This window comes from Trematomus bernacchii, unplaced genomic scaffold (genome assembly GCF_902827165.1).
Source record: "Trematomus bernacchii unplaced genomic scaffold, fTreBer1.1, whole genome shotgun sequence".
NCBI classification, from domain to species: Eukaryota; Metazoa; Chordata; class Actinopteri; order Perciformes; family Nototheniidae; genus Trematomus; species Trematomus bernacchii.
Window position 1 is genome coordinate 11,641,463 of NW_022987698.1, and position 13,304 is coordinate 11,654,766.

The 13,304-nt window shown below is 45.1% G+C and overlaps 1 protein-coding gene across 1 annotated transcript in view; it reads right to left on the reverse strand.

Annotated features, from left to right (window-relative positions):
• LOC117489910 (protein-arginine deiminase type-2-like) overlaps window positions 1–11,274 on the reverse strand; it is a 36,704-nt gene extending 25,430 nt beyond the window's left edge. The window contains exons 1-6 of the mRNA XM_034139491.1: window positions 10,960–11,274; window positions 8,965–9,136; window positions 8,424–8,493; window positions 8,172–8,233; window positions 7,653–7,770; window positions 6,535–6,687 (exon numbers count right to left, since the gene is read on the reverse strand). Of these exons, the coding sequence (XP_033995382.1) occupies window positions 6,535–6,687; window positions 7,653–7,770; window positions 8,172–8,233; window positions 8,424–8,493; window positions 8,965–9,136; window positions 10,960–11,051 (667 nt within the window). The 5' untranslated portion in view covers window positions 11,052–11,274. The remainder of the gene's footprint in view (window positions 1–6,534; window positions 6,688–7,652; window positions 7,771–8,171; window positions 8,234–8,423; window positions 8,494–8,964; window positions 9,137–10,959) is intronic.
• Window positions 11,275–13,304: the final 2,030 nt, after the last annotated feature.

Here is a 13,304-nt window from a genome sequence, read left to right on the forward strand (position 1 = left end):
CTCCGAGCCAGGGAGAACCACAGGGCACAGTGGCTGTTGCGCCGATTGGCGAACAGGTCCACCTCTGCTCTACCGAACTGAGTCCAGACCTGCTTCACTACCTCCGGGTGAAGCCTCCACTCGTCTGGCAGGGGTCCGCCTCTTGACATGAGGTCGGCCCCCCCCGTTCTCCCGTCCCGTGATGTGCAGGGCCCTTAGAGACAACACAATCTGTGAAACCCACAGCCACAGGTTCTCTGTTGCGGTCAACAAGGCTATTGAGCGGACTCCGCCCTGCCTGTTGATGTACGCCACTGAGGTGCGGTTGTCGCTCCTTACTAGCACATGTTTGCCCTGTATTAAGGGTTTGAAGTGCTGTAGGACTAACATCACTGCTTGCAGCTCCAGGAGGTTGCTGTGCCGCGCCTCTGCCAGAGGCCAGCAACCACCCACAGCTCTCTCTAGGCACGTCCCCCCCCCCATCCTGTCATTGAAGCGTCTGTGAAGACTGTGATATAGGAGGTTACCTGCCCCAGTGGAGCTCCCCTCCGCAGATTCTCTGGGGACCCCCAGAATCTGAGGTTTCTCTCTACTGAGGGGGGGATGGTCACCAGACGTCGTTTGTGTCTTAAGATCTAAACGAAGGCCGGAAAACCACCTCTGCATGCGACGTGCATGCAGCAGTCCAAGTGGCACTACGGAGTGAGCAGCCGTCATGAGACCCAAAGTCTGCATGATGATCAAAGCTGTCACCGTCGCCCCCTGACACAGCCTGCAGACTGCCCGCAGCAGGGATGCCTGTCTGCTTTCTGTCAGGGTGGCACGTAGTCTGCCTGCATCGAGCATCACCCCCAGATATTCTACCTGCTGGTGAGGTATGGGGGAGCTCTTCTTCCAATTGACCGCAACTTCTTTTTCAACCCAACTTGGTTAGGCGTAGGATCAATTGGGCTGTGTGAAACATTGCCCATTCCCTGGACCTGGCCATGACTATGAGGTCATCCAGATAAAAGAACACCCTCATGCCATGGTCCTGCAGCGGTTGCAGCGTCGTGGCTGAATGTCTGTAGGGATAGGGAGTAGCCGAACGGCAGTCTGTTGTACTCGTAGGCTACCCCCTGGAAGGCAAAACGCAAATACTTTCTGTGTCTTGGAGCAATTTCGCCATGAAAGTAAGCGTTCTTCAGGTCGATGGTTGTGAACCAATCTCCTGGCTGCACCAGTCCCAGTAACTGTTTCATAGTTAACATATGGAACTTCTTGCATGCAATGTGCTGGTTCAGGCGTTGAAGATCCAGAATGGGCCTGAAGTCTTCTTGGGAACCAGGAAGTACAGGGAATAGTGCCCCTTCTCTCTGACTTGAGAGTGCACATGCCGAGAGGAAACCTATCTCCTCCTGGGATGACAGATTTGCCTCTCTCATGCCTCTGAACGGAGGAGGGATGCTGCAAAACTGGAGTGAATAACCCAGTCTCAGTGTCCTGTCCATCCGCTCTGTTAATACGCCACTGCTTTTCCATTCCCCATAACATTGTGTTAGGGGATGTGCAATCAGCTGCGGAGTCGCAGCTATGAAGCTGTGGTACTCTCTGGTGGCCCACTCCGCCGTCAAACCCTCCATAAAAGGAAGTTTGACCCATGGGGGGCTGACACAGAAAGGGCAGTTTTTCTATAATGCAGTTTCCACTCAGAGAAAAAAACGGCAGATTTTTCACTGAGGTCCCTGAACGCACCACGGCACGCTCCCGTGAGAGCGCGCGCTCCGCCATAATGCTGTTTTCTCTTAGAAAGAGGCATTAATCGGAGCTTCTTCTGTCCATGAACGCACCGCGGCCCGCTCTCGGGGGGGGGGGGGCGCGCGTCGTCATAATGCCGTCTCTTTGAAACGGACATTATGGGGAAATGTGGAATGTGGAGAGAGATGACTCTTACTCTGGGATAAATGCAATCGTTTTTACTGAATGCATTTTACACACACATATCACTCTAGAACAGGGGTCACCAACCTTTTTTAGGGTGAGGGCTACTTTTAAAAAATAAAACAAGTCGGGGGCTACTTTTACTCCTCTTTTTTTGTTTTTTGCAGTGTATATATTTAGCACATTTTAACATTATGATATGCTGACCTTTAACCTTTGTGTGCTGTTTGGGTCTGTGGGACCCGTTTGCAGTGTTTACTAAAAGAACATGTATGCAATTTAATTATTTTAACCTGCTTTATTTGGGGGTGGACGGGCCTCACCTCCTCTAGGGGGGTCGTCCTCACCTCCTCTAGGGGGGTCCTCACCTCCTCTAGGGGGGTCCTCACCTCCTCTAGGGGGGTCCTCATCTCCTCTAGGGGGGTCGGGGGGCATGCACCCCCGGGAAGATTATTTTTAAAGTGAAATGCATCAATCTGGAGCACTTTGAGCACAACATGAATTGATGGATACAGCTCTCAACACTCAGATGAAAGGGAGCTGTATACTTTTCAATAATCCAAACATCTTTAGAATATGATCACAACCAATAACAAATCATTTAAACTTGTTCATTCTTATCTTATGTTACCTAGTTAGTATTCTTTCTTTTTATGTATGCTTATTTTACTAATCACTCCCCTTTCAAATTGTTTTTTGTTTTTTTTACTGTCCTATACACATTGGAATGATTTCTTACTTTATCTATATTAAATAGATAAAGGTATGCTGACTATGCTCTCCCTAGCTCTCTCTCTCTCTCTCCCTCCCTCCCTAGCTCTCTCGATCGCTCTCTCTCTCTCTCTCTCTCTCCCTCCCTCCCTAGCTCTCTCGCTCTCTCTCTCTCTGTCTCGCTCGCTCACAGAGGCTATGAGCTCCTCCGTGGCGATCGACGGCTTGCGTTAAAAAATAATAATAAACATATTTGTAAAGTGGGGGGACACAAACGGGATTTCGAAAAGAGCGGGGGACATTTCCCCCCTGTCCCAGGTGGAAATTACGCCATGCGTGTGTGCGTCAAGTGCAATAAATATATATGCAAGTTGCAACACACACAGTAAAACTCTGCCCCTCATGTGTTGTATGGGCTGGCATGATAGGCTGTTCAATGGGGCTGATGTGTTCTGTAGATTCTGCCAGAAGGAAAATCAGCGGGGAGGTGCCACATTGCTTTTCTTCCCGACTGCAACGCTGGTCCCGCAAATCAAGCAAGAACGTGATTGGTCGATATTCATTGTGGGGGTGGGGGGAGGAGGGGTGTTAGATAGATATAGAGTTGTAGTAAGTAGATAGAGTTCGCTATGATTTAGGTTTCGTTTATGCATAGGGTAGATTCTTTTAATTACATTTCCTTTTTTGTTTTGTGTATTTTATACATTTTGGATTTGCTTGGCGAGCTATTTTTAGAACGTGCCCCGCGGGCGACTCACGTTGCCCCTGCGGGCGACCAAGTGCCCGCGGGCACCGTGTTGGCTACCCCTGCTCTAGAACTAGAGTTACACTACGTAACCCACTGTTCTTCTGCGGAGGTCCCTGAACGCACCGCGGCCACTCTCACGGGGGCCGCGCCTCATAATGGGTGTCCAATTAACATCGTATGAAAACGGCCTTGCCGATCTCAACGAGACATTATGGGAAAATGTGGAATTGTGGAGAGATATGACTCTTACTCTGGGATAAATGCAATCGTTTTTACTAAATGCATTTTTCACACATACATCACTCTAGAACTAGGGTTACTATATACGTAACCCACCGTTCTTGCAACAGGGCCTCTTTTCGACTTTCTGTTGAAAGGAAACCTATCTCCTCCCAGGATGATAGATTTGCCTCTCTATTGCCCCTGAATGGAGGAGGGAAGCCGCAAAGCTGGAGTGAGTAACCCTGTCTCAGTGTCCTGCCCCTCTACTCTGTCAGTACACAGCTGGGCTTCCATTCCCCACAAAACTGTGTTCAGGGGACATGCCAGCAGCTGTGGAGCCACAGCTAAGAAGCTGTAGTATTCTCTGGTGGCCTACTCCGCTGCCAAACCTTCCATAAAAGGGAGTTTTGGCATGGGGGCTGACACAGAAAAAGGGCAGATTTTCTACTGAGGTTCTTGAACGCACCGCGGCAGCTCCCGTGGGGCCGCGGCTCTGTCAAATGCCGTCTCTTTGAAACGGACATTATGGTGAAAAGTGGAAATGTGGAGAGAGATGACTCTTACTCTGGGATAAATGCAATCGTTTTCACTGAATGCATTTCTCACACACACATCACTCTCTTGAACCCGCACAGTGCTTTGACAGCACTACGGTTTATTCCACTCACGTGCACGCGCCCACCTGCTGGCTCCTATACTGGAGTTTACAGAGGGGGCGGGGAGTGTGGGACAGTGTTCTTTCCTCTGGGGATGAGCAAGAAGCAGCCTACTCCTCACCCACGTGACCAAGGAGATCGATCCAAAGAGCCCTTCCGTAACCACGGGGGCTCCCAGGAGATCAACACGGTCCTTTTTGGAAAGTGCCATGCGGCGTGATCCCTCACCGGGATATCACACGGCAGACAACGGCGGCGGCCACGATCAAGCTACAAATAATCGCTCTGATCTGGTGAGGTGGGGGCATCTCCAGCAATGAGCGAGATGCCCACACACCCGTGTTTATTTGCAGTCGCCCTGTCACGCGATAGCGTGGCAGAGCTCTTTTCAGCTCCCTGCCCAGCCTGCTGCCCGCTGGGAGCAGCTGCGCTCCGCCGCCATGGTCATCACCTAGGGCGGTGGACCTCCATGGACTGAACCCGGAAGTGCCCGACAATGGCAAACGGAGCCATCCGCCCCGCTGGAATGGCGAACGCGAATGGCACCGCCTCGGCCATATCCTGGTCCCCCAAACACTCTAACAGAGGTGGTGGAGATCGGTGCCCGTGATCAAACCAGGGCAGGTGGGGCATGGCCGAGATTCCAGTAATGGTGAGTCCATTGTCCATTTTTCGTTTCTTCTAATCTTCTAATCTTCGTACGTTTAACTCTTCGGTTGTCAGCTCGTCTGAAGAGAAAAAGGATAGTGGGACGGCGGGTGTAGCCGCCTTATATACTGTGGGCCTGCACGCGCATTCAGTGTGGTGTTGGAGTTGCAGGAGGAGGAAGCTGACAAAGACTGTCCGGTCGCTAAGGGGATTAGAAAGCGCCTCCAAATGTTCCCTGCCTTGACTCACCTGCTGACTGACGTCTTGGCCGTGGTGAACCGCATGAACCTCACCTTCCAAAAAGAAGATGTCAACATCTCCTCCATCCAGCCCGTCGTGAACATGACCCTTGCCAGCCTCGAGGACTTGATGAATGGGCCAGGTGAGGCGGAGACCACATTTAACGAGGCTTTACAAGACGGCAAGTTCTGTGGCATCACGCTCACCCAGGCAGACGCTCAGACCTTTTCACGTGTGCGCACAGACTACATCGCGGAGGTTACTAAATCCATCAAAAAAAGATTTCCTTCGGAGCATGTAGGCATCATCGCTGATCTCGACACCGTGATCAATGCATCTCGCTATCCGGGTGCTGACAGCGCGTTAAAGAGCTACGGACTGGAGGCCTTGGAGCGCGTCTGTGACCACTACGGGTCACAAAGGGATGCAGCTGCGCCACTGGTGCAGAAGGAGCGCATGCTGCGGGATTTCCTCCCGGTGAAGCGAGTGCTTGCAGGATCGGGAAATCCCTCGTTCAGAGAGTCTTGCCGACTTCTGATCACTTCCCTGGGAGAAATGTTTCCCGACTACAAAACGTTGGCTGAAGTGGCGCTGGTAATTCCAGTCTCCAGCGTAGCAGCAGAGCGCGGGTTCAGCCTTCAGAACAACATAAAAACGGCCATGAGAAGTCGTCTGTCCGAGGCAAAGACCCAACGCTTAATGACCATCGCCTCTGCAGCAATCTCCCTTGATGCATTTGACTACGCACAAGCGAGCACCCAGTTTAAATCCATGCGGCCCAGGAGGAAGGTCTGAGTTCAGGCTAGGCTACAGCAGGTCAATTGAGTTGTTCTTGTAAATGTTTTGTTCATATTTTAATTGTAATTGTCTCATTTCAAACAATGGCATTGTTCATATTTGCCTGTTTAGGCACAATGGTCGCGGTGTTTTAGTGGCCTCTGCCCCCCTCTGCTGTGCTGTCAGTGCAGGAACAAATAAATCATTCATATTCGTGTTGACATGAAAAGTGACCGCACGGTCGGTGTCTGTTCATCTTTTTTTTTCACACATACACACACACGGTACCAAATAAGGAGTGAGAGTGACGCATAGCCAAAACCTGAAGCTGCGATACTCTGGTGGCTACAATTAGCAGCTAATATTATTAAATTAATAAATAAAAAAATAAAATGACGGGTAATAATGGATTATGACGGAAATGTTACGATCCTGTCCGTCAAAAATGACGGACAATGAAAAAGTCTAACGCAACCACTGGTCAGCAGTCAATGAGACTTTATAAAATAGGTTTTTCAAAAATGTCTGATTTACCGTTGTAATCATACACTCATACATTAACACAAACATATTCTGAATTGCATGCACACAACATCATCTGTTCTGGGTTATTCACCCACACTCTTTACTAACGCATTGAATTGCTCTCCACTCCAGAGGATCTGGCCCTGAAGACTCTGACGCTCTCTGCGTCGCCCTGAGAGATGTGCATGGTGAGCTTGTAGCCCTCTGGGAGTTTGGCCGGGCCTTTGGTCCGCAGCACCATGAGAGACATGTCCTTCAGATCTGCACACCCACAAAACATCATGTTAGTGTCCTGCAAATGTCATTCAATCCTATTGTAGTGGCCAATTGTCCAAAAGAAAATTAATGTTCAAAGGCCACTTAGTCTAGGAGGCGAGTTCGAGTATTGACTCGCGTATATTCAAGAAATCAGATACCTTGCTCGTTCCATTCAGGCGCTTTATTGAGAGGTTCAATGGATCAGCTGGCGGCCCACTGCCGACGTGCAACATTTTCACGGTATTTAAACAAATAAACAAACAAGATCCCTCGGTCAAACGGATGTGTGCGGTCAAAAACTTTTTCCAACTTCCTCTCTAGACTTCCTGCTGTGTCATGCTGGCAGCGTCATTTATACCCGAGCACGCTCCTACGATTGCTTTTTATGAATAATAACAAAACATAAACTAGAGCTGTCCATAAGCAAGATAACACGTACAAAAACAGTATAATAATAATTCATAGTTATTCGGCTCATTTAAGTTAAATTAAAGAATATTCAATTGGCTCACAAAACCATAATTCATTACCAAAAAATAATGTGCCTAAATGGCTCTTACACCTATATACTTTAGATTTTACTCAACATGTAACAGATACATGACATGAATGTGCTTGAGTGACTTTTTTATGCTTTTAACACTAAAAGTATATAGTACAGTGAATGTCTGGTCATATCTGTGATAAATACGGGGCACCCACACTCACACATAATGAACAACACCTGCTTGTACTATCAGATTTCAGCTCTACTGGTTTATCCGCAGCAAAGTCATTTGAGAGGCCTGCTTTATCAAACTGCCCTCTACACTCACGCAGAGGTCTTTAGATTTGTAGTTTCATCACACAGGTTTGCCCTTTCAACACTTTAATCTGCCAACTGTGCAAAAGCAAAGATGAGTGACCTTTTAATGCTGGCAACAGTAATGAAAAATGTGCAGAGTGAACAAAGAGAAGCTGTTTTTTACCTGACACTTTGGAGACCTGGTCCTGCTCGCTATCTGGTTTCTTCAAGAACATCCGCTCCGAGTCACAGTTGACCAATAGGATGGCTCCGTGACCATTTGAACCCCATTTCCATGATCCCTAACAAGTTTTCAAAAAAACAGACGTGATTGAATGTAATTTAATGGAAATCTAAAAGTAATTTAATGGAAATCTAAAAGGTAGAAATGTTTTGCACCACAGATTGACGGCAAATATTGTACTGCATATATATCAAACTTATAAAAAGACACAAGAATAAGAAACAAAATTATGTTTAAATAGCACAATCATAGAAAGATCTCCCCTCTGTTGGAGAGTAAAAATCAAATCCACAGTAGTCAGAAACCCTTTAAATGATTAATATGCAACGCTGAGTTATCTACATAAACAGAATTCAGTTTGTCACACTTGGCATGTTATTGTTCATGAGAAAGTCAAACGTAGATCAAATATCTCCTTCATTAGGTGTCTGTAAAGTTATCTGACACCTTTGAGCTCACCTTATTAGCGTTGTTTTTCTCCACAACACCGTCTCTGTCTGCGTCCACATCCAGAGAGATCTCTGTGCACACACAAACACACACAGTTCGTTTATCACAGTTCCTCTGCATGGCACACATGTTCCAGATAATGGTTGATATCAGAGTATTGCTAATGTTGTACTGGTATACTATTTTATACACATTTCTTTCAAGTCAAACAAATAATAAGTAGTATAAATATGTTTTTTTCAATTTGCTTATTTTGCTTACCAACCGCTGTCAGGTGCATGAGGGCCCTCCCCAAGACATCTTTCTTCTCCCCATAGTATCGGATAGACAACTTAAAATACAACGGAAAAGGCATTTAGTTGCACATCATGACATTTGACGATTCAAAATCTAAAAGACACATGATCAATGTACATTGTAGCAAAAAGCTCATGATCAATGTGAAATATCTCCTCTGGTTATTTGGAACGTAGTTAATCATAAATCAAAAGAAGCAAAAGCTACAAATACTCAAAAGGAGGGTGAGTTTGATTTCTCGTTAAATTCTACTCTTAATCAGAAAGTTCATCCAATGACAAAAGGCAATTCTCTGAAATGAAACGATTCCTAAAATACAAAACGATGAGCAAACTGTTTCTGAAAAATTGCCTAACCATGACTGCTTTAACATGAACTTGAATAATTGTTTTTTCTAAATAATAAACCTCCCATTTCCTGAAACTGTCATTACATCAGCACATACTGAAATTAAGAAATATGACTTGCTGCTTTGGGATATCAGTTTCAAGCACAACTACTTCACCTTGCCATCATTTTCATAATCACTGGCACGGCTCATGCGGATGAGAAGGGCTGAGTTTCCCTTAAGAGGGATGGGAGACAGGTGGTAGGTCTCCTGAGGTCGGGGGCTGATGCTGTACTGAACAGTGGCAGTGCTCTTCACAGAGAAGAACTCAGAGCCTGGAGGTGCACTCCTGAGAACAAGACAAACAGCAGGTTTTAACACATGATGTATAAATACACAAGAAAGACCTGGCTTATTAAACAAAGAGATTGTGTGTTACAGGGAAATGGTATTTAAGTGAAGAAGAGCAGTACGCCTGCAGCCACAGTTCCAATTTCGCAACAGGTGGGTATAAGTTCAGCGCCTACGACGTAGACATCTGATAGTCCCACAATATACCATACCACCAGGTCCCTGGTTTTCCATGTGTCAGCTGTTTTGCGGTAGCGCCATTACCACATAATTGTTTCAAAATAGGCCACATACAGTCACAACTAATCATGAAATGAACTAATCATCAAATGAATGATAGGTCCACGTCATAGACATGTGTACACTAAAAGTATTTTGTGCAATTATTCCCCCTGTCCACGCTGGCAGTGAAGAGACCTACTTCTAATGTGATTCCAACTCATGAGATTGTCAAAAAAGTGAGTATCCTGTAACATAGCATGAAAACAGTGTCCACAGAATAACAACAAAACTTTTTCTGTGCAAAAAAGACTAACAAGTTATCCACTTGGTTTAACAACGTTAGAAATGTTTAAATCTGATAAACACATGGCTTGGGCTTTGGGCTGTGCATGTTGTACCATTTGACTTACATTCCTATCACGTTAGGACAGGATCTGTTCACAGCCAGTTTAGAGAGGAGGAATCTTTACAGCCACCAATAACTCTCTAATTACTGAGAATTGCTATTCTTTAAGATTTAAGAATAGGACTTCTATACTTGACAACACCTTTAAAATAGATGCCCTTTCAGTCTCGAATGATATCAGACTTTTAATTTTGGATATTCCAAAAAAACCCAGAGGGGATCTGTGTGCCGTTCTTCCCACTCTACCCAGTCTGGGATCAAGCCTAGCTCTGTGGTGCTGTGGAGGCTGGCATTCGGGAGAACGTCTTACTTACATTGCTTTGGTACAACAAAGTCTCTCCTGTTGGATAGCAACAAAAGAGGACTGTGGTTGACTGCCTTATACTGTACAAAACAAATCGTTGTGGCCGCCATCACCAGGATCTGCATTGAAATGACATCCTCCTCACAGCTCTGTTTAATGTGGGCAAACAATGGCATTCTGCTACCCTCTGTTGCCCTTTTATTTGGTATACACACGTTTAATGTGGTCTACACAAACAATCCTGCCATCAATTCTACCTTCATAAATGTTATAATGTTCAGTTTGAATGAAAGTGTTTTAAAGATGGGTTGACTCAACGTTAAGACCGGTTTCAGGGTGTAATTACATTACAATGACTAAGTGTCATTGTTTAGTACACCCTTATTGATATAAATAGGGTGGAGTACACCAACAAAACTGTAGCTGCCAAAATTACCATTCAATGAATTCCACGTCTCTAACTGTAGGCTACTTCAACCTATTATAAACCTAAGCTTATTATATAACTGATGTAATACTGTATAGTTTTAGAAAGCACCTGATAAACTGGCTACTGTTTTTATTTGAGGAAAATGGGAATCTTTAAATTACATTAAAAAAAATAGCGCTGAATGCAAAATTGTGGACTGGTATCATGTTGACCACTTATTAAAAAGAAAATAAGGATTGAAACATAGGTCGCTAATACCTACTGTAACCAAGGTAACACAATACAGTATCTTACAAAACAATATTGCCAGAGGAAGACGTTACTATTTTCACAATAGAATAAAATACTTTAATAAAGGAATACATATAATTCCCCCAAATCAACAATTAGCCACACACAGCCTGTTGTATCTGTGTTACGTGGGCTCTGTAGAAGACAATGGGTTGAACAATAGCCTACCTGTTCAGGTTCACCTTAAGTCCCGCGCCCACCACGCATACGACGCTTGTAACGTGGTCATAATCTACTCTGAAAGTCCGGGGGAGCATCATGGCTGAAGTCCTGCTGCAGTGTACGAGACACTCACACCGACACTAAATGCTGTACGGTTGTTCCGTTATCACAAGCGAGGACGCAGACTGGTTTTGCACAGTGTCTGGCACGCCTGGGCTGAGAAGAACAACAAGATGTTGTGCAGGCTGCAGGTAACCGAGCTTTAAGTCTCTCTGTGGTCGCTGATTGGTCGAAAATCGGCCAACCCCCTGTCACCTATCTCTCTTTGTGTTCCGTCCCGTCTATGGTTCCGTTCCTAACTGTGTGCGTCCACTCTGCATGTGACTCAGGTCTTTTAATATATATTTACTTAGAGTAAAGGTTCACAAACGCACGCATGCGCCGCAGTGATATACATGATATGCTAGTTTCACCATTGGGAAGATATATGGAGTCGCTTATACGCAATGTTTCAACAAACGAAAGCCCTGTAATGTAAAAATCATTGTAATACATATTTAAGGAGCTTTATTGGAGTGAGCCTTTCTGTAATGTGCTGTACATGATTATAAAGAACTTGAATGTTGAAAATGTATGTGAGTGGGCTTTTATATTTTCGTCCCTGTAGGTGGGAAGTAACTAAGTAGATGTACTCAAGTACTGTAGCCCAGGGGTTCCCAACCCCCGGTCCGCGAAATAGCTGTGAGTTTATCGTAATATTTGCAGAATTATAAATATATCAAAATATTTTATCATAATATTTTTTTCAAAAAGTGTTTAATTTTCGCACCTATGCCACCAGTCATATTATTTCATCCAGTAGCTATAGTTAATCTTTCACCAGAAAACCGTTGAAATTGGCTTTTATGATGTTCCGAGGGATTCAGCGGCTCAGCCAGGTCTCAGCCTCTTGTGCGCACGAGCATGTTACCGGTGCGCCAAGTAGGAAGAGGAGCGCACAGGAGACAACCGTTTGATTGCAGACTGTTATGTTTATGTGGGGAAATGGTGGTGCATACATTATTTGAGATATATTTCAAACTCGGACTTCATTTTAAGGACATGTCGGCCAGGGGTGTAGAGGGAGCTATTTGTTTAAGCACCGGATTGGCAAAACAGGAGAGTAAACCAGTCTGCCTTGATCTATGAATTAATGTCCGGGACTCTCACGGTATCTGCTGCCCGCAGCTGTTTTATAGAAGGAAACCCTCCTTCACTTCATGAAATGGCTGCAGCATCAGGAGGCAGCGGGACGTACTCGATAAAGAGCTGTGCCTTTTTACGCACCGCCTTCGCTGTGTTTAACTTAATCAGAACAGTTTAAGAGTGACTGCAGGCTGCTACGTGTTAACCACACACACATCTACACACATCGAACTGCCCGATTACTCCCCCTTTTATTAGTTTTATGAAGGAGATGTCCAGTCAGTCACCAAGGCGCATGATGTGTGTGTGTATGTGCTCTGCTCGGCTGTTCCCAAAATAAATTAGTTTAATCTTAATCTCGATGTAGTGCTATGCTGTCGGGAGTGCACCGGAACGAACGACACTATCATAATATCTTCTGAAAACAAATGCCTGTGTCACACACACACACACACACACACACACACACACACACACACACACACACACACACACACACACACACACACACACACACACACACACACACACACACACACACACCCTGGCGACCGGACATCTCCTTCATAATGCGCCTTCTCCTCGTTTTCCCAGCATTCAATGGATTATCCGTAAATCATACAAACAAAACCAAAACGTTGATTTATCTGTTTTCCCGTTTTGGTTTAAAAACGGAATAACGTCGGTTTTTTGGTTTTCCGAAAAACCAAAAAACAACACTGGTTATTTTTTAAACTTTGTTAATATGTTTTGGATGCATATTGTTCTAGTATTTGTTCAGGCTGTTACATACAATTAGCCTCTGAGTATGTTGCTACCTGCTGGTGGTGAGTAAATATTAAAATCAGTTAAAATTGACAACCGGTCCGCGATTTTTTTTTAATGTATCTACCGGTCCTTGGCACAATAAAGGTTGGGAACCCCTGCTGTAGCCTACTTAAGTACAATTTTGAGATACTTGTACTTTACTTGAGTATTTCCATTTTATGCTAGCCTACTTTGTACTTCTACTCCACTACAATTCAGAGGGACATTGTGTACTTTTAATCCACTACATGCATTTAATACCTTGAGTTACTTTGCAAATTTGCATTAATGATGTGAAATATAATCAACACTTAAATCAGACTTTAGTTACACCTGTTCACAAGCTACCCTGCAGTATA